This window comes from Drosophila nasuta, chromosome X (genome assembly GCF_023558535.2).
Source record: "Drosophila nasuta strain 15112-1781.00 chromosome X, ASM2355853v1, whole genome shotgun sequence".
Classification (NCBI taxonomy): Eukaryota; Metazoa; Arthropoda; class Insecta; order Diptera; family Drosophilidae; genus Drosophila; species Drosophila nasuta.
In genome coordinates this window covers 7,984,376-8,003,706 of record NC_083459.1, presented here as the reverse complement: position 1 = coordinate 8,003,706, position 19,331 = coordinate 7,984,376, and the positions used below count along the sequence as shown (strand labels likewise).

At 45.2% G+C, this 19,331-nt stretch overlaps 3 protein-coding genes across 6 annotated transcripts; 1 reads left to right on the top strand and 2 right to left on the bottom strand.

Annotated features, from left to right (window-relative positions):
* Positions 1-26: 26 nt before the first annotated feature.
* Positions 27-7,873, bottom strand: LOC132795246 (uncharacterized). Of its 2 annotated transcripts, none has more exons than XM_060805859.1 (6): positions 7,616-7,873; positions 5,481-7,565; positions 4,920-5,049; positions 2,977-4,854; positions 2,694-2,917; positions 27-2,551 (listed from the first exon to the last, which is right to left on the bottom strand). In XM_060805859.1, the coding sequence occupies exons 1-6, from the start codon at positions 7,772-7,774 to the stop codon at positions 533-535; spliced, it is 6,495 nt and encodes a 2,164-aa protein (XP_060661842.1). In that variant the 5' UTR covers positions 7,775-7,873; the 3' UTR covers positions 27-532. The 2 variants fall into 2 exon arrangements, with proteins under 2 accessions (XP_060661842.1, XP_060661844.1); XM_060805861.1 differs by having other exon boundaries at positions 5,481-7,562.
* A 1,026-nt stretch (positions 7,874-8,899) lies between these two features.
* LOC132797138 (chondroitin sulfate synthase 1) lies at positions 8,900-19,312 on the top strand. 3 transcript variants are annotated; one of them, XM_060808661.1, is made up of 6 exons: positions 8,900-9,083; positions 9,685-9,880; positions 13,107-13,983; positions 14,044-14,362; positions 16,917-17,330; positions 17,923-19,312. In XM_060808661.1, exons 3-6 carry the CDS (start codon positions 13,219-13,221, stop codon positions 18,909-18,911), a joined length of 2,487 nt encoding a protein of 828 aa, XP_060664644.1. In that variant the 5' UTR covers positions 8,900-9,083; positions 9,685-9,880; positions 13,107-13,218; the 3' UTR covers positions 18,912-19,312. The 3 variants fall into 3 exon arrangements, with proteins under 3 accessions (XP_060664644.1, XP_060664646.1, XP_060664643.1); XM_060808663.1 differs by lacking the exon at positions 8,900-9,083 and adding an exon at positions 9,121-9,256; XM_060808660.1 differs by lacking the exon at positions 8,900-9,083 and having other exon boundaries at positions 9,121-9,880.
* Positions 14,730-16,513, bottom strand: LOC132796756 (alkaline phosphatase, tissue-nonspecific isozyme). Its single transcript, XM_060808019.1, has 2 exons — positions 15,167-16,513; positions 14,730-15,113 (listed from the first exon to the last, which is right to left on the bottom strand). The coding sequence occupies exons 1-2, from the start codon at positions 16,419-16,421 to the stop codon at positions 14,905-14,907; spliced, it is 1,464 nt and encodes a 487-aa protein (XP_060664002.1). The 5' UTR covers positions 16,422-16,513; the 3' UTR covers positions 14,730-14,904.
* Positions 19,313-19,331: the final 19 nt, after the last annotated feature.

Sequence of the window (19,331 nt, the reverse complement as noted above, 5' to 3'; positions counted from 1 at the left end):
AGAAAGCTATAGTTGAGTGTGCTCAACTGTGACATACCCATCTTAAATAAAAGCAAAACAATGCGGTGTTAAATTTAAAATGTATATTAAATACCGCAAAAATACTAAATATCTACCAAACTTTATATTTGGTACATTGATATAGTACAAAATATATTTTGTAATTCAACATTTGTCGTTTTATAAATTTTGTGTTACATTTTATTGTTGCATCTGTTTGAAGTTCCATTTCGATTAAATTAGAGTTATTCTCTTTCTTAATACTCTACTTTCTGTTCGCTGATCCTTGCCATTTACTTAAAATAATGATTAATGACAGAATTAATACAAACTGTGCATTTCTTTGAAGTTTAACATGACTACACGCCATGTACAAAGCACTTACAACATTTAATAAGATACATGCATTAATATAGTATTTAGAATAACAATTCCTAAATATACAAATATATCTCAGCAATTTGTTGCATTCCTTTTATAATTTATAAATAACTATTGCATATGCTTACTTCTATCTAAGCAGGCATTAAGCTTACTTACATAAATTAACATTATATACAAAGAGACCCGGAATAACAAGTTCATGGAATATGATGCGACGCGACTGCACCACAGCCAAGGTGTAAAGAGCGCCCGGAGCCTGCAGCAGTGGCAGACGCATTGCCAGCAGTTGCAACACCTCAGCCTCTGTTTGGAAGTCCACAAATGGCACAAAGCCTTGGACCCCGCGATAGATGAAGACGCGCACCTGACAACAGCCCTCGACAAAGGCGAGCAACGTCTCATCGAGCACACGTAGCGCAGTCAGCTGACGTGCCTGCGGATTGGCGGCCAGCGATTGAAAGAGTGTGCCATTGGCATGATGCAGCTGAATGTGAGCAGCCGGCGCAGTGGATGGGGCCACAGATGGCGCATCGGGCGCAACAATAGTGAGGCGAGCGTAGAGCAGTTTGCCACGATGTGCTGGCCCAACTTGCAAGCGTATCGTTTCCACTGGCTGCCAATGCTGCTGCTGCTGGTGCGGCGCAGCCAAACTCTTGGTGTACACAATGCTCGCCTCAGCAAGCGGTTGCTGCTGCTGCTGATCCACGAACTGTTGCTGCAACTGACGCAACCGCTCAATGACCGCATGCAAACGTAACGTGTCGTCGTCCTCTTGGGAATTCTCCCAATTGCCATCCGCGTAGGCCAATTGCAGGACATCGTGCACCGCCTGCTCCATTTGCAACAACAGCTGCTGCGCCTCCTCCTCCTCGACTGTTGCATTATCGAGTCGTCTCTGCAGCGTGCGCAGCTCCTCCAGCACTGGCCAAATCAATAGGCAACTGCGTGCGGCCAGGACACGCGCTGGATTATTGGGCAATGGCAACGTATCCGTAGCAAGCGTGGCAAACATTGTTGAACGCGTGCGCGAACGCTGCAATTGACGCATCAACCAGAGGAAATCCTCCACCAAATGCTCATCGTCATACAGATCACTCTCGGGTATGCTCAACTGTGTAATATTCACCTCGGTCTGCAAGCGAAAGCTCAGCTGCTCCAGCAAACGTTCGCGCAACGCTTCATACTGTTCTGCGTCAAAAGATGTCTCGGACTGCGAGCGCAACTGGGATTCTATGCTGGGTCGATGCAAGTACTTGATGGCCTGCTGATAGCTGGGCACACGTCGCTGCTTCAGCAATTGCTTTGCCTCGTGCTGCTGCTGGACATGCGCCAGTGTCTGCTCCGGCAAACCGAGCGGCTTAATCTCTGGCAGCACGTCGCCGGCTGTGCGCCAACTCTGCAAATTCTGCAGACTGCTGCAATTCCAGCTGCGCTCCGCATGCTCATCGCTCAACTCGTAGCTGGTCATGAAACTAAACTGCTCATCGGCGGTTGCATTGCGCAGCTGCAGCACCGTCACCTCATCAATGGGCCCGCTCTCAAAGGCGCCCGCTTGCTGAAAGTGCGTGCCATTCCAGCGATAGATGCGCGTCCAGCAGCCCAGCTCATTCAACAGCAAATAATTGGATCTCATCAGCGGTGATTTAACAGCAAAAACGCGTCGCAAATCCGCCTGCTCCTCGGACTGATGCAGCTCAAAGCTATGACGCAGCTGCTTCACCACATACGGCAGCCGCAACATGCCAAAGAGTTTGGCTAATCGCTGGCACAGCTCTCGCTGACGTTGTGCCATTACTGTTGCCTGTCGTCGGTAGACAGCGTGCGCCGCCTGCTCGGCTGCTTGTGGCTGCTTCACGCGCAGCCAGTAAACACTCCAGTTGCCGCTGATCACTTGCATTTGCCGACCCTGGGCCCACAGACTCTTTTCATGCCACGCGTCATAGTCGAAGCCATTGATGAGGAATTGTGTGCGGACTTCCGGCGCATGCAGTAGCTCAAAGTAGAGCGGCGTCTGCAGCTGCAGCTGTTCCTCGTGTAACGTGGCTACATCGCTCAAATTGTAGTTGACATCGCCATTGATGGGCGTGTGGGCGATCAAGGAGTCCAGCACAATTAGAGACGGCAGCACCAGCGGCGTCTGCACGAGTTGCACATATGGCGCATTCACCTGAAAGGGAATTAAGGACATTAGTTGGCCGATAAAATCAATGTGATAATAAAGACACTTTGCTATGGACAACTGCAATCGTTACAATAATCTAGTTTACATTTAAAACTACTATTCCTCAATACATAAGCTTAGCACCCACCAGCAAGGTGTTATCGTACTCCTCGGATAGATTGCGTCCATTCACCAATCCCTGTGGCAGCAGCACGTGTCCGTCATTCAAGTGCAGCTCCTGCAACATCAGCTGTGGAAAGCTGAGCTCTTGCGCCGTATGCAGCGTGACTACACGCGACAAATTCAAATGATTCAACTGCTCCACGTGCAGTGAATTGTTATCTAAAGCGCCCACTGCAAATCGAACACTAGCTGCAAGCAAAAAGTGGAACGTTAGACTTAAGTCATGACAACCCTAAGCTCAACATTACATTCCGTTTGCCAATCGCGATCCACGCGAATTGTGTCGTGTAGCCACTCGGTGACATTGCAGCCATTGAGCAGCTCGCCTTGGAGTATCAGTTGATCCGTCAGCAGCTGCTGCATCTCCACTGGCGCCTCAAAGAGCACTGGCGAGTGCAATGTGACCACGTTGCGCTCGTCCAGCATTATGAGTTGCTCCAGCAGCTGCTTCAGCTGTAAACCATTTAGCTGGTTGATGTATGCGCCTTGCTGAATGCAAACGCGTCCCGTAAACACTTTGCTGCCCTCCACCTGCAGCTGCTCCGCTCGTTTGTCCAGCACATCGTCAAAGAATTCCGTCAACGTCTCGTGATTGCGATCTCCCAAATGGCCCAACACTGTGAGATCCTGCAGCTGCAGCTGTTGTGGCAAGTGGACGAGGCCGCGTTGCAAAAACACTTGCATCTCGGGCAGCCACATCAAACGTTGCTCTAGCTGCTCAACTGGCCGACCATTTAATTCCTTCTCCAGCTGCAAGTGTAGCACATGCAATTCTCCATCGATCAAATGCACATCGCCAGCAAAGATCAGTGGATGTTGCTTCGTGGCCAAACGTTCAAAGGGCACACCATTGAGTGCCACCAATCGTAGTTCATCTTGCACCGTGACATGACCGGCAAAGTGTTTGGTGCCCACAATTTGCAGCTCCTGGTCGGAGCGAAACACAATGTCCTCGAGCAGTTCGGGCAACAGACGCTGATTGTAACTGCCCTGCAGCAACAGATCGCTGGCAAAGATCGGCGACTGTTGGAAGCGCCAGCGTGTGCGCAACTCATTCGGCTGATCCAACCAGACAACCTCACGCTGCAGCTGCTCCAGCTGGCGGCCGTTGAGTGTCTCCATCACTTGCACAGCACCGCTGACCGCAATGTGTTGCAACTGAAGCTGACCCTGCAGTATGAGCAGCGGCAACACATCAGACTGTTGTAGAAAACCCAACAGATGCTCCGCCTGCAAGCCTTGCAACTTGGCTGCCTGCACACCATTCGGCAGTATTAGATCCTGAACTTGGACGTGATCTGCCTGACGTGCTGCGGACAGCAGCTCATTAAGAGCTTTGCCATTGAGACGCGCCGCACCTTCCACATTCCCGGTCACGTCCAGTTGTTCCGCTTGCAGTTGCTCAAATGTTGCCGTGTCCAGATGCATTGGTTCGTGCAATGTTTGGTAGCCAGAGAGCGGTTGCTCGTTGAGATTGCGTGTCACGCGCAGCTGCGGCAACTCCAAATCCTGCTCAAAACGTAGATGCGTACTGGGCGCCAACAATGTGTCGTTCACCAGCAGCGCTTGCGCAAGCAGCTGCTGCAGTTGCACGCCATCGAAGCTACCATTCAAGTGCAACTGATTGAAGTACACATAACCCTCCAATTGCTGCAAATGCTGCAGCACCTGTGGCGTATGCTTGGTCACAAATTGCTCGATGGGAATTCCGCTCAGTTGGCCGTCCAACACATGAGTATCGACTGGCAGCACGAGTTGCTGCACATGCTTCTGGCCCGGTATGATCAGCTCTTCATTGGCATCGTTGGGTCGCTGTGCCAAGTCACCCAGCAATGCATCATAGTCCTTGCCATCGAACTGTCCCTGCACAATCAGTGGTCCGTGCACAATTAGTTGAGCAAAGTGGCAGGCAGCCTGAATGTTTTGCGATTCCAGCAGCGTGGGATTCGCCGGCGCCTGCTGCTCCAATTGGCGACCTTGAGCGCTGCCTCGCACTCGCAATTCCTCGGACACCTCGAGCTGTGTAAATGTGACCCAACCGGGCCAGTCCTGAGCATCGCTGAGCGTAATGGCATCCAAAGGATTTCGGCCATTTATGCTGCCCGCCGTGTCCACATCATTGACAGCTACCGAAAATCAATAAAATCGTAGTTAATTAAACCGATTAAAAGTGGAATTGCAAACGTATTACTTAGCGTTTGGGTAAAGTGCTTGGGAGCACGCACAATGCTGGTTGAGCTGCTCTGCGACCAGAGATAGTCACCGGGAAAGCTCAGCTCGTTGAGCGCACTCAAATGCAACGAGTCCTCAAAGACGACAGCCTGGGAAATGAAAATGCAATTGAGAAAGTAAGGAAGTATAGCGAATATTACTAGGTTACCTCTATAAGGTTAACAACTTGAGAAGGAAGTTAAGAATTTACTGGTCAAAATTACAAACTGCATTTGACAAGTTAAACATTTGAGAATTGCTAAGAAGGGATTCGATAGTAATCACTAGGTAACGGCCTAGTATCGTATGTAAACACAAATGTATTGTAAATGCAAAAAGATATTCACTGAAATCAGTGCTCGACGATAATTAAAGACTCAAGTTATACAAACTATATGCAGCTTCTTACTGATTTAGTAGTCGAACAATAAATTAATCTTGATCTGTATTGGCCCAACTGAGATGTGAATTCGAGGCGCTCATATAGATAAACAGACGGACGTTGAACAAGAACTTAATGATAATCCAGGCTGAAACTTACACCTTGCACCTGCAGCTGGGAGAGCTGCAATGGTTTCGTACGCCACACAAGTTGTCGGAGCAATTCCTCCCAGTTAACGCCATTGATTGTGTCGAATATCAAATCCCCAGACAGTTGCAATTGCTGTCGTGTGCTTGAGGGCAGCGATTCGAGTGTCTCCTGTTCATTGACTTGCGGCTGCAACAACTGCAATTGCTGCACATTGATCGTACCGTTGAACTGCAGTGTGGCATTCTGTATGTAGAATGGCACATGGTTCACTCTATCGATGAGCATCTCTTCCTCCACTTCGACCACATCAAAGTCCAGCTGCTCATAGTCATAGCTAAAAAGCTGCGCTTGTCGCCTGCTGCGTTTACCACGTTCACTTGCCGCCGCATCCAACAGCCGCAGTTGCTGCAGCAGCTCTAGGAGATCGACGCCGGCATCTGCTGTTGTCCAGGGCACATTGTTCACGTAGAGTGCGTCAATTTGGGCGCCCTCGTTGATCAGAAGCGCAGTGTCCAACAGCTCTGCCAACGATTCCGCCTCGTCGTGCAGTAACTGCTCCGCCAGCTGCAGCACCGAGTCCTGCTCCTCCACCCAGCTGCGCATAAACTGCTCAATCTCCTGCAAATCCTGCAACTCCGAGTTGCGCGGAAGCAGCTCTGTGTGCAATCGAAAGTGTCCCGATGGCGCCGCCAGCCGCGGCACCAGCAACAGCGGCGCATCGCTGCCCTGTTGACGCTGCAGTGCAGCGCCCGCCAAACCCTTCTCGCGCAACTCGTCCAGCATGCAGGCGGCACCGTAGCGCGTCTCGGCGCCCAGCTCACAGGGTGGCGGCAGGCTGGCCTCGAACACCTCGCCATTCCACACCAGCACCTCCAGCTGCAGCAGCGAATGCGTATCGAAGTGCACACGATGCTGCACTATGAGCAGCAGATCATCGCGATAGCTGCGCACGGGAACCGGCAGAAATAACTCAACGATGCCAAAGTTCTGGCCCAGCACCGTCTTGGGCAGCAGTTGACCCTGTACATAGGCAAGGATTTGTGGCTGCTGGCCGCCTAGCGCCAAATAGCTGCGTCCGCCCATTTGAAAGGCAGCAATGTCCATGATTTGTGGCGCCTCCAGACGTTGACGCAATTGTAGCTGCAGACCTTGCTCCGCATTGTGCGCGTAAATTAAAGCTTCGTTAGTCTGACCCACGGCTAGCAACAGCTCCAGTCCAGTGTCGAGCACAGCGAGCGCTGTTATTCGCTGCTCCAATTGCAAGCGTTGCGCAATCCAAAACTCCAAACGTTGCACATCGTGAGCATAAATGCTTATCGTGCGATTGCCTGAGACCACAAGCAAGTGCTCGCGATTATCCAGCACAAACGACAGCAGTCTGGACACCGTTTGACCCAATGGCCACGTCCAGAATTGCTGCAATCCGGTGTCGGGTTCTAGGCGATACCACAACAGTTGTTGTTGGGTCGCCAAGAGCAACAGACTCTCCGCCTGCTGGATGCTGATCAGCGCATCAATGGGCGACGGCACTGAGAGTATTTGAAACACTTCGAAGCTATGGAAGCCCAGATTGGTTTGCTGCTCTTGTTGCTGCAATACGATCAAGTCCTCAGGACGTTTTCCCACCAAGTAGATGGTGCTATTGTGCTGCAACTGCAGCCAGTTCGTCACATTTTCGCCCAGCCCGAACTGCAGATCCTCCACGATGCGACTGAGCAGCAGCATTTCACGTGAACGTCGCTTGGATAGCTGCAGTTTTTGCAGTTGCGCCAAATCAATGTCCAGCGGCGCCGCATCCACCACATTTGCCTGTTCATCATCGCTACTGCCGCCCAGCTGCTCGTCGTGTGTGCTGCCCACAGCTTGACCGCTTTGCAATTGCGATGCCGCTGCAGCCTTCTTCTGGAAATGTGCGTCCAATTCACGGACTGTCTCGCTTTGTCCTTGTTGTGCCACCGCCTGCGTGATCTCGCTACGCAACGCTTGAGCCGCCGACACTGTTGTGGCATTCACAATCACTTTGCTGGGAACGGTATCACCGACTCTGGCTCCGTGTCCCTTTTGCGTCCAGGCAGGCTGCACTATAACACCCTGCTGTGATTCATTTAAGGGTCTGTCTCATGTTGTGTACCTTACAAACTTACCTGTTGCTCCTCTTCGCCTGCTTCGAAGGCTTCATTCAATTCACCGCGTAGCTTGGCGATCTCTGCTCGCTGCGCTGCCGTGATGGATGCACTTGATCCTCTCGCTCCTATTGCTCCACTTGCTGCACAAAGCAGCAGCAGGCACAGAATCAATTTCATATTTATTTTTTAGAAATTCATTTAATTTATCACAAATTTAATTAATCACAAATGGAAACGAGCAACACGTGAACACAATTTTTGCACATTTAACGAATTAACCGTTGCTTTTCATTTTCGGTTTGGCAGCGTTGCCAGCTCGCTGCGGAAACAAACATCTGGCAGCGCTCGCTATACTAATTAATACAAATCTAAAATTGTTTCTATTATTTCTATACAAATCAATTTAATTTGATTCGCCTATTAATTAATTATTAATAAATTCATTTGTGTATATTCAAAGTCAAGCCCGGGTAGCGCCTAAAAAAGCGCAATGATTTCTTATTGCTATTCAAAAAAGAGCCTAGCTTAGGCACGAACCTTTGAACGAAAAACAAAAAAAAAAAGACACCTGGCTGTACTAAATATTATATCGCTAGCAGACAACCGTCTTTTTTTAGTGCAGTTTGGGTTTGAAACTACGCTAAATGATCGGCAGTTTGTAATCGACTAGTTTGAATTTAAATTTAATTTTGAAGATTGTTCATTTCAAAATATTTTTTTGTTAATTTTATTAATAATAAATCTATACACTCAAATTATATTTTGGTTTGTTGCCAAGTGTAAAATGAAATTAATAATGTCTATACATACATATGTATGTATAAACACATTTGTTGGTTTACCCCCTTATCAGGCGATTTATGGAATACAAAATTCGTATTCAAAAATCTTGACGCCATTTTTTTAATGATTTGCCGCAGATTCTACGAAGCTATAAACATTTCGAGTTCGGGTCGAATGATTCTGAGCAAGATTGAGCCACATGTTGTCCATGGCAATTTAGCATCGACATGCAATGATCAAAGGGGTTGGCAGGGAGACGGGGGAGCTAAGGGACTCATGTGTTTGCTGCTATCAGCTACGCACATCTTCTCACTCACACAAACACACGCAAGCAGAGAACGTGAGCGCGTGAGAGTTTTGCAGCAAAGGTAAAAACGTAGCCGGTTGCGCACACACATGCATTCATTTGCTCTCTTGTTGCGCTCTCACGCTCTCTTTGCGCACTAAGTGCGCTCTCAGGCAACAAGTTGGGCAAAAACGGAGCAGTTCGTTCGCTCGCAATGTTAGTTCTTCAACGGAATTCAGCGTTTTTTGACGTTCGTGTTCGTGTTCTTGTTGCACGCACACACATTCATAGAAGAGCAGTGCGCGCAGAGAGCAGCAGCAAACTCAACCACCAAGAAGCAAGCAAGCAGGCCACAAAAATTCAATTCTTTTCGATTATTTTCTTTTTGTATGTGTGTGTGTGTTAAGTTAAAGAAAAGTTAGTTAACGAAACTTATGCAAAAAAAATAAAATAAAAAAAAACATAAACGTGTACATAAAGATAGTTGTTGTTGTTGCTTCATCGACCTTTGGCGAACTTATCGTCGTAACAGCAATAAAAGCAACAACAGCTAAAAATAATTAAACAGCGCATGTTTTACTTACTCTGCGGTGTGTAAGTGTGTGTGTGTGCAAGTGTATGTGCCTGTGTGTGTGTGGTCTTTGCATCGGTTCAAGCTGAAAGCCCAGCACATTAATTGCCACAGCGGCGTCTAATTGTCAACAGTTGAACAACTTGTTGTCGTCGTTGCCGCCGCCGTCGTCGTTGTGTTTTTGTTCGACATATTAAAGTGTTTGGGCTGCAAAAGCATTTTCGAAGCGCTTCGAATTTTTTTTTGTTTTTTTTTCCGCTCGCATTTTTGCATTTCGCGTGTGAGTTTCAGTTTCGCATTGCCCATTGTCCGTTTCCTGCCGCCTTCGCCGCCAGACGGCTAGACACACACACACACACACGCATACGCAGAGGCCTGAGCTTCGAATGACGTCGACTTTGACAGACGACACTTGCTTATCCGTTCGGTCGTCGCTCCTTTTAACAGCTCTCCATCTCGCTCGCACGCGTGCTTTCGCCGTCGCGCTGTCTCCGTCTTTGTCTCGACTTTCGCGTGTGCAATATTATCGCAATAACAACAACACATAAATCTGCTTATTTTGCATAAGTGCAGCAACGGCAAGAGAACAACAACAACCTCATCTACAACACAAACAACAACGTAGACAAGGCGTCAGCAACAGGTGAGTGCCGCGTTTTGAGGATTTCGTCAGCATTGCAGCTAAGAAAAAGGTCATATGCAAATTGTTGTTGTCTAGCAAAGCTCAAGGGGAAATTGTAGTCTCAGTAAAGTGAAGCTTCGCTTTGGCCTTCTACAAAATTCACTATGAATGAGAATTACTACTACTAGTACTACAAGGATTACAAATTTGAAATGCGTATCCAAATTTCATAGAATTTGTTATCAACTATTTAAGAAACTCAATTGCATAAAATAATTTGAGACATATTCGGAATAATGCTGAATATATAATTTATATACTTTGATGAACATTTTTGATTAATGAAAACATATCAGATTGAAATAATGGGTTTGCTTTAGAAATACTAAAAAGAGACATATTTTAGAAAACCAAATAAGAATAACATGAATAAAATCCGATTAGAACTCACAATAAGTCATTAAGCAGACATATTTTACTTAGAATGTCTAAATAAAGATTCTCTGAAAAAGTCTCCAAGATATTTAAAAAAAAACAAAATATGAAATATGAATGAAAATAAAATCAGAATAGAACTATTAAAAAATCGTTATTTTTATGTTAGGTTTATTTTTTTTGTTATCTCTTTTGTAGCATACCTCAATAAATAATTAAAATCTGTTTCAAAATTACTATCTCTGTGAAATAATCTGAATAACGAAATAGTCTACGAAAAATTAATGCTTAATGTGGACAAGAATTAAGAACTACGAATTTTGCACAAGCTATATACATTAATCTAATATGTGCCTAGGCATTAAATCAAATTAAATTTGAACACTAGCTGGATGTGAGTTAATTTACTTAATTACTGAGAATAAGATATTATATACTAAAGATGTTATGAGAAACCACGTTATACTGTACGTAATTCAACTTAAAAAAAGTGTAAGCTCAAGTAGGATCAGAAGTACGTAATACAAATTGAAAGCTGAGTGAAATTTTAATTCATTTTAAACATGACAAGATTACAGACTAGTTGCTGATAACTGAAAAAAACAAAAAGAACGTTTGTTTGAATGAATGAAATGCTATCAAATTTTCATTATCAATTCCATTTCGAATCGTCAAGGTTGGCTATAATATCTAATATTTACGACAGATGCGGATTAGGTACACATATAGACAGCTTACGAATCGAGTGAATAAGCTTCAGCAGGTGATCTTTTTGGATTCGTCTGTAAAGATTTTTGAAAACTTATCTTTAAAACTGAAATTATTGCGAGAAGTATCTTACGGCAATGAAGTGTATATCAAAAAAGACGAAAAAAACGAAAACACACATGAAGCAAAAATAATGAAATTGAGTTATTATCTGATATAAACACAACGTCCGAGCTATCCAGCGATAGTGAGTTGCATAATTGAGACGTTCGTAGAGGTAGCACTATAGTATATAGTATATTTATGTATACATAGAGTTGGAGCATTTAAACGGAAAGCTGACCGCAATAAACACACGCTAGCAAAGGTGACTCAGGTGCGAAAGAGAAGAGCGTGCGCGCGTTAGTGAGAGAGAGAGAGAGATAGAGAGGGAGAAGGAGAGCGAGGGAAATGGGGAGAGTGCGAGGCCATTTATGTGGTGCAAAAAAATAAAGAGTGGTGCGTATTTTTGAGAAATGAACAAGTTTTCCAATTGCTAACTAAACAAACTCGATTCCCAATCAAAGTCGTTCCATTTGGGAGCGCGTTGCCGTCGCATCAGATTTTCTAGACCCCAAAATACAGCAAATAGTTTTCTGAGTTGTTTGTTTATTGAATTAACATTTATGTGCGGTCTCGATGCTGGCTGGCGTAAACGATCGCGGAGGCCGGGCAAACATTAAAGCGAAAAATAAGTTTATTCGAGACGTTCTCCTGCCCCTCTTGTCACCCCAAACAACCATATGGAGAAGCATCTTTACGGGGCACAATCCAATTGATGTTTGCACTCGCATTCGGACAATGTCCAATTTATGTGTAGCACCAAGCGATGAGGCTAAATTTAGCTTCCAGCTGCGGCTCTTGCTTATTTCCAATCTCAGCTCAGTCCGCTTCAATCTAAGTATCTGAGTCTGAGTATCTCTATGCATCTGTATCTCTATCTATATCTGTTTCTGTAGCGATGTATGTGTAACTGTATCTATTTGTAGTTGTGTCGCTCTACTCAACGTTAAAGTGCTCGGTCGGACGATTGGTCGGCCACATTATCTGATCCAAGTGCACTAAAGCCACGAAATTGTTTAACTAATACCAATAGACCTTGCGTGTGTGTGTGTATGTGTGTGTGTGCGAGAATTCCAAGAAAACCTTGCGTGAGCAATACTCAAATATAAATGCCATTAAATCTTGGGAAGCAATTTCAAAAATTTTAATACTCTTACAATAATGGATCTTGTGTTTTTTTTTTTCCTTTCAAAAAACGGTTGACTCATCATCTCTGTCGACAATTCTGAAGAAGCTTCCTAACAGAGTGGATCTTAGACTTTGACAATTTAGATTTAATTGAGATTTTTTGCTTACAAATAAGAAATGTTCCAATTTAATTCTTCAATAACTGGGTTAGTTATGATTTCAATAATTAACGAATAGATTTGTGTTCAAAAATGTTGAAAGTTGAACTTAAACAAATATATATATGAAATATATATGAAAGTTGAGAAATATAAATGATTTTTTTAGATTGCAATCTTAGTTCTTATAAGTAGTTAATGCAACAACAAAAGCGCTTTATTCAGAATAAACTGAAAGGAAATTTAATATGTGCAGCATTATTAAAAATGTTAAAATAAAGGTTTTGTTTAGGGATTTTCTTGCAACCCTGATTACAGTGCAGCCCTAGCACGTTTTATTTGGAAATTTGCGTACTGATTATTTGTAGCCCTGCTTGCAATGCCGCCCTGTTCACAATGCAGCCCTGAAATATAGAGAGGAAATAGAAGATTGGTTTGTTTAAGGATTTGGTATAGTAATTGTTTGCAGCTCTTTAAGATCAAGTGTAGAATAAAACGAATATAAAATAGTTTTAATTAAACGATTTTGTATACTAACAATTTGCTGTCGTTAAAGAGCACTCAATAGTAGAGTATGGGGAATGCAATGCCAACGAATTACAACTCAAATTATTACAATTTCCCATGGGCCACGCGCCAGAGAAATAATCCACTCAGAATATGAATCAAATTGAAATCGTTTCACATTCGCTTTTCTCCCCCATTTGATCTTCCAGCATCCCCCATGAACACGAGGTGAACTCTGTGTGTGTGTGTGTGGGCGTGTGCGAGTCTGTGTGGAGTTCCCCCAAATAAAATAGTGTGGCAGTGTAATAAGCGCTCAACAAAATGCTGCAGCACACGATGACGAAGCGTAAAACGCTAATCATGGCCTGCTTTGGCATTGTGCTGGGCCTCTGCATTGGCACCGTCCTCAAGAACTACAGTGCTCTGGAGATTGTGAAGCGCTGCAACATGCGGCCATCGAATCTGAAGACACCCAACGAAATCATTGGCCTCAACGACGACGACACCATACAGAACTCACAGCGCAATTTGGTCTTTGTGGGCGTGATGACCGCCAAGAATTTCATCGAGGGACGCGCTCGAGCTGTCTACGATACGTGGGGCAAAGAGGTGCCCGGCCGAATTGCGTTCTTCAGCTCGGAGGGCAGCTACTCGGATGAGCTGCCGGTGGTGGGTCTGAAGAATGTCGACGATCGTTATCCGCCGCAAAAGAAATCGTTTATGATGCTCTACTATATGTATGAGCATTATATTGATCGCTTCGAGTGGTTCATACGTGCCGATGATGATGTCTACATGGAGCCCGATAAATTGGAGCGTTTCCTCCGCTCCATTGACAGCTCAAAGCCGCAGTTTATCGGGCAGGCTGGTAAAGGTAATAGCGAGGAGTTCGGTCTGCTCTCGCTGGAGTTCGATGAGAACTTTTGCATGGGCGGACCGGGTGTCATACTGAGCAGCGAGACGCTGCGTCGTGTGGCGCCGCATATACCGACGTGCCTCAAGAATCTATATAGCACTCATGAGGATGTCGAGGTTGGACGTTGTGTGCAGAAGTTTGCCGGCATTCCCTGCACCTGGAACTACGAGGTGTGTATTTAAAAATCTCCGCTATCTCGATTGATTATAATCCATTTTACCACCTTGCAGATGCAATACATTTTGCGACACAATTCGAGCGGTCGCAATGCTTACACGGGCAAGTTGAAGCGCAAGGAGATCCACAATGCCATCACACTGCATCCCATTAAGCAGGCGCCGCTCATGTATCGCCTGCACTCGTATATTCAAGGTCTGAAAGCCGAAGAGCTGCGTCAGGAGTCGCTGCTGCTCCATCGCGACATCAAGCGTATGGCCAAGTATCTCGATGTGCCCGACGAGAGCACCTACATGCTGCCCAGCATCTCGCCAGCAGCGGTGCCGGAGGCCGACAATGGCAAAAGGCACTTTGAGGATCACAATATCTTGGGTAAGCTGATTTCAACAAAATTCTATTAATCACAACTTTAATACAAGCAATAGAATTTGGAATTTGTAACCTGCGCTTAGCTATTTGATTTGATAATATTAATTTTGTGAAGAATTCACATGAATTGCACTTATATAATATCTGTATTTATCCTCACTTCTCAAAATAATCATATTATTAAAAATCAGTGGCAAATACAGTTAACCACATTTATTTTTCGCATATTCTATTAAGATAGTATTAAAAGTATGTTGAAAACTATTTTCGTTAAAGTGCATTTAACTGATTCTTTATTATTTTCTTCAAATATACAGCTTTAACTATTGATAACTACTGCATTAACAATTAACAACTAAAAAACATGAAATTCATTAACAATTTGCGGAGCGTAGTATATTTAAATACCAAAAAGTATATATCGTCGATATGCGCACTGTTGCCATTTCCCGTGCTATCGCTTATCGCTAACTTTATCCACTTTTGAACCGTTTTAATCGAACACAAAACAAAAATTTCCCATCAAACCTAAAGACGAAAGACATTCAAAGAGGTGCGAAAGTGTGTTCCTTTTGCTGATGCTTGCAGACCGTGTCGCCATGGCCCAGACATGCGGCATATGCCATCAGATGTGGCAGCAGATTCTGTTCCATGACCCCGCTAAACAGTTGCGACTGCGGACCGCGGGCAAAGACGGCGACATCCTCGCCAGAATGCACGCCCTTGGCATGAATGTAGCTGGGCGTTAAAGAGGCTAATAAAAGCAGAGATTAACTTGACTTCACAAAATATAAATAATTGACTCACTTCTGCTCAGATGCGGTGCGGGATTCTCCCGTTTTCCCGCCTTGTTCAGGCTCTGCCACTTGCCAATGGCATAGTTCAGGGTGCTATAAGGCACACCATCCAGATCCCGTTGACTCTGATCCACGCCCAGAATGGATGTGCCACGACTGGCATAACCCGCCATGCTCAGCGTATGCGAGTGATCGGCGGTGACCACGATGAGTGTGTCCTGCACATTGGTCAGACGCAAAGCCGTCTCGATGGCTGCATCGAACTCGAGCATCTCGTCGAGCGCGTAACCAGCACGCGTCTCATGATGTCCGTGATCGATGCGACCACCCTCGATGAACACAAAGAAACCATTAGTCGCCTGCTGGGCAGCCAAATGTTCGATGGCCGCCGCCGTCATGTCACAGAGACGTGGCTGCTCCTGTGATGCAGCCAAATTGTACGCCATGTGACTGTCACTGAAGATGCCCAGCAAACGACCCGCTTCCGGATCGATGCTACAGTTGCGCAGCTCCGCGAGAGTGCGTGCAAAGCAACCCTGCGGATTGGCATCGCGCCACTGCTGCAACAGATCACGTCCATCTGTTCGCTCGCTGGCAAATTTGCCCAGTCCGCCACCTAATATGACATCCAGATGGCGACCAGGCGCATCTTCTATGAGCTGCCGTCCAATGTCCAGCTCCTGAGTGCGTTTCTTGACATGCGCATACGCGGCAGCTGGACTGGCATCCGTTAGACGTGTGGTCGTCACAATCCCGGTGGCTTTGCCCGCCCGTTGTGCCCACTGCACAATGGACTCGACGCTATCGCCCTGAGCACTTTGCCCAATGCTGCCGCAATTGGTTTTCACACCCGTCAAGCAGGCGGTGGCTGCACACGCCGAGTCCGCCGTCTGGCTGTCGGTGCAATAGGTTTTGCTCAGTCCCGTGTACGGAAATTGCTCCGCGGCCAGTTGACTCTCCTCGCCACTGTGACCCGCCTGCTGACCCTTCAGGATGCGAGCCGCTGTCATTGTCGTTATGGACATACCGTCGCCCATTAGCATGATGATGTTCTTGGCCATGCGGGTGTCACCGTTACCATTGGCTAAGTGAATCCGTTCCAGACGCGTCGCCAGCTGCTGTTGCGCCTGGTTGAGCCAATAGCTGGCAGTGCGCTCATCCTCAATGGGCTCCGCCTGTCGCTTGATGTTGCCAAGCACACGAGAGTCAACGAGCAGCGGAAGTAGAATGACCAGCAGCAGCAGCAAGTAGTTTGTGGAGCACATGCTTCACACGATGATTATTATGGGGAAGAGCTAAATTGACAATGGAAATCGAACGAGAAATGCTCTCGACATTTTCAGTTGAAACTCAAAATGCGCCTGCTTTGGCAATTCATTTATTAAATACAATATAGAATATCATATATGATCTAATATATTGATTTACAAATTATTGATTATCATTAAACTTAAGTATTTTGAGCAAAACTGCATGGCGAGTTTTTCTTGTTTACTTACCAATTGAGAATTATGTGACCCCTTAAGAGCAGATTTAAAACAATGTTTGGAAAGGGAGAATATATCTTTATTATTTATTTGTTTGTTTTTAATTACCACTTTTCAAATATTAAATGTAATTAGAATTTACATTTTCAGTTTTGTACTCAAAATTTTCTGAATTTCCGTTGATCCCTTCATTACCTCTTTTATGTCACATTGCACTCATAGAATCGAAATCGAATTGTTGCCAATCTTGTGTTATCATTTTTGTATTTGCAGGCATCAGTCCGGAGCTCAACAAATTTGTGCCAGACAGCACAGCAGATCTGCTGGACTGGTCCTTCATAGCACGCAGTCTCTACTCGGCAGGCTCAGCGAATCCCAAGCAGAAAATCGAATCGGCAATGCGCGAAGGTCTCGAGGATGTCATCACCGAGGTGATGGAAAATATCAATTATTATTCACGGCAACGAGGACGTGTTATCGAATTCCGTGAGCTTCTCTATGGCTACCATCGATTGGATGCGTTGCATGGCCAGGATCTAATTCTTGATCTGTTGCTGATCTATAAGAAATATCGGGGCAAGAAGATGACCGTTCCGGTGCGTCGTCATCTCTACGTGCAACGCGCATTCACGGGCATCTTTGTCAAGGAGCAGGACGAGGATTTCTACAATGTGACGCTGCAACAAAGTGAGTAGTTGTCTCTGTAATTTATTTAATTTTATTTCAACTACGTGCAAATATTATCAGCAAGAATACAGTTGATATTAGTCATTAGAAATTGTATTTCAAAATAGCAGAAATTAAATACAAAATTACAACACAAAAAAGTATGAAATTAATTATATAAAAGCTAAATATAATTCTGAATTCAAATTAAAATTTAAAAATAGCTAACAAAATACAAATAAATGAATTGTAGTCAATTAAAAAGCAAAACTTAACATCCAAAACATTTACCAAGTTAACATTTTGAGAATCACTGTGAAAATTTGCATCCTCATGATATGAGTCTGAGGATTGGCCTAATGTGTTGATATGGTAACATATTTCTTGTATTATTATTATTAAAACAATTAATATAAATAATATAAATTTACTAGCTCTGGCTCCTTTGGCCTTTGGCTATAGATGGCTTGCAGTGGTTTAATTAATTAATAAATATAAAAAGCTTTGAAAAGAGAATATTAAGAGTGAATCATAAAAAAAATTTAGTGACTATAGATTGTGATCATAGCGTTATTTCCTGTAGTAATTTCTAATTTTCTGCTTCCTTCAATAGGTCTCCTGGGCAGCCTGTGGCAGAATGGCGTGGCCCGCTTGAGCAGCCACTTTACCATGGCCAGCAACCTGTTGTCGCCGTTGCCGGATAAGATTGTCTTTGTGCTGCCAATCGCCGGCCGTCTGGCGACATTTGATCGCTTCCTGCAGACGTATGAGCGCGTTTGCATCGATGCCTCGCAGCATTGTGATCTGCTTGTGGTGATCTTTGGCCAGCCACAGGAGTTGACTGCCCATCTGCAGCTGCTGGCCGATCTGCGATCGCGACACATTTACAACCAGATCAATTACATACAGCGCAGCGAACAATTCTCGCGTGGCGTTGCCCTAGACATTGCGGCCCGCTCCTCCTACATACAGCAGCAGGACATTATACTGTTCATCGACGTGGACATGGTGTTCAATGTGGTCACGTTGCAACGTGTTCGCCTGCATACGCAGCGTGGCCGACAGGTGTATCTGCCCATTGTGTTCAGCCAGTATGATGGCAAACGTCGCAATGTGGAGCGAAGTGAGAGCAGCGAAACGACGCCACCCATTGATGATGAGAGCGGTTACTTTAGACAGTTTGGCTTTGGCATTTGTGCCATTTACAAGTCCGACATACTCGACGAGGACATCAATGGCTTCGACAAGGACATCACCGGTTGGGGTCTCGAGGATGTCAAGTTTCTCGAGAAGATTGTGCGCGTGGGAACGCGGCAACGTGGCTTCCTCGTCAACACAGCCGAGGTGCCGCTCGATTATAACGAGGCTGCCGAACAGTGGCGACGATTGACTGTCTTCCGTGCCCCCGATCCGACGCTAGTGCACATCTATCACGACATCAGCTGTGACGTGCAATTGGATGCGCCGCAATATAACATGTGCCTGGGCACCAAAGCCAACTCGTTGGGCAGCACGCGGCTGATGGAGCAGCTGTTCTTTAACAATCCGCAGAACGTTGAATTCATTACCGACTTCAATCGCCAGCGTAAGCAAACCAGATGAGATCGCGTCCTCCGCATCCTCCTCCTCCAAATACTGGCAATGTTCCACTATATAGTATTATGTTAAATGTTTCCTATTAGTGTGCATGTTATTGTATGTGTGTGTGTGTGTGCGTGTGAGTGCGTGAATCTATTGCCAGCAAAGAAAAAAGAAAAACGATAAAGAAAATGCCAAATAAATGTAAAGTAAATGCTAAGCTATAGAACTATGTATATATGATACTTACTAGCTGGTGTGAGTTAACCGGCATTGTCCGTATTTTCGTAGTCATCAAATTGTTGTACATTATCCACATTTATCAGAAGAGAAGCTTACAAATTTAGGTCTCAAATGCTACTCGATAAGTATAGAATCTTAAGCATAAAATAAAGCTCATCTTAATTAATCGTTCTATCAATGAATGTAATCGATTCTCTTTTA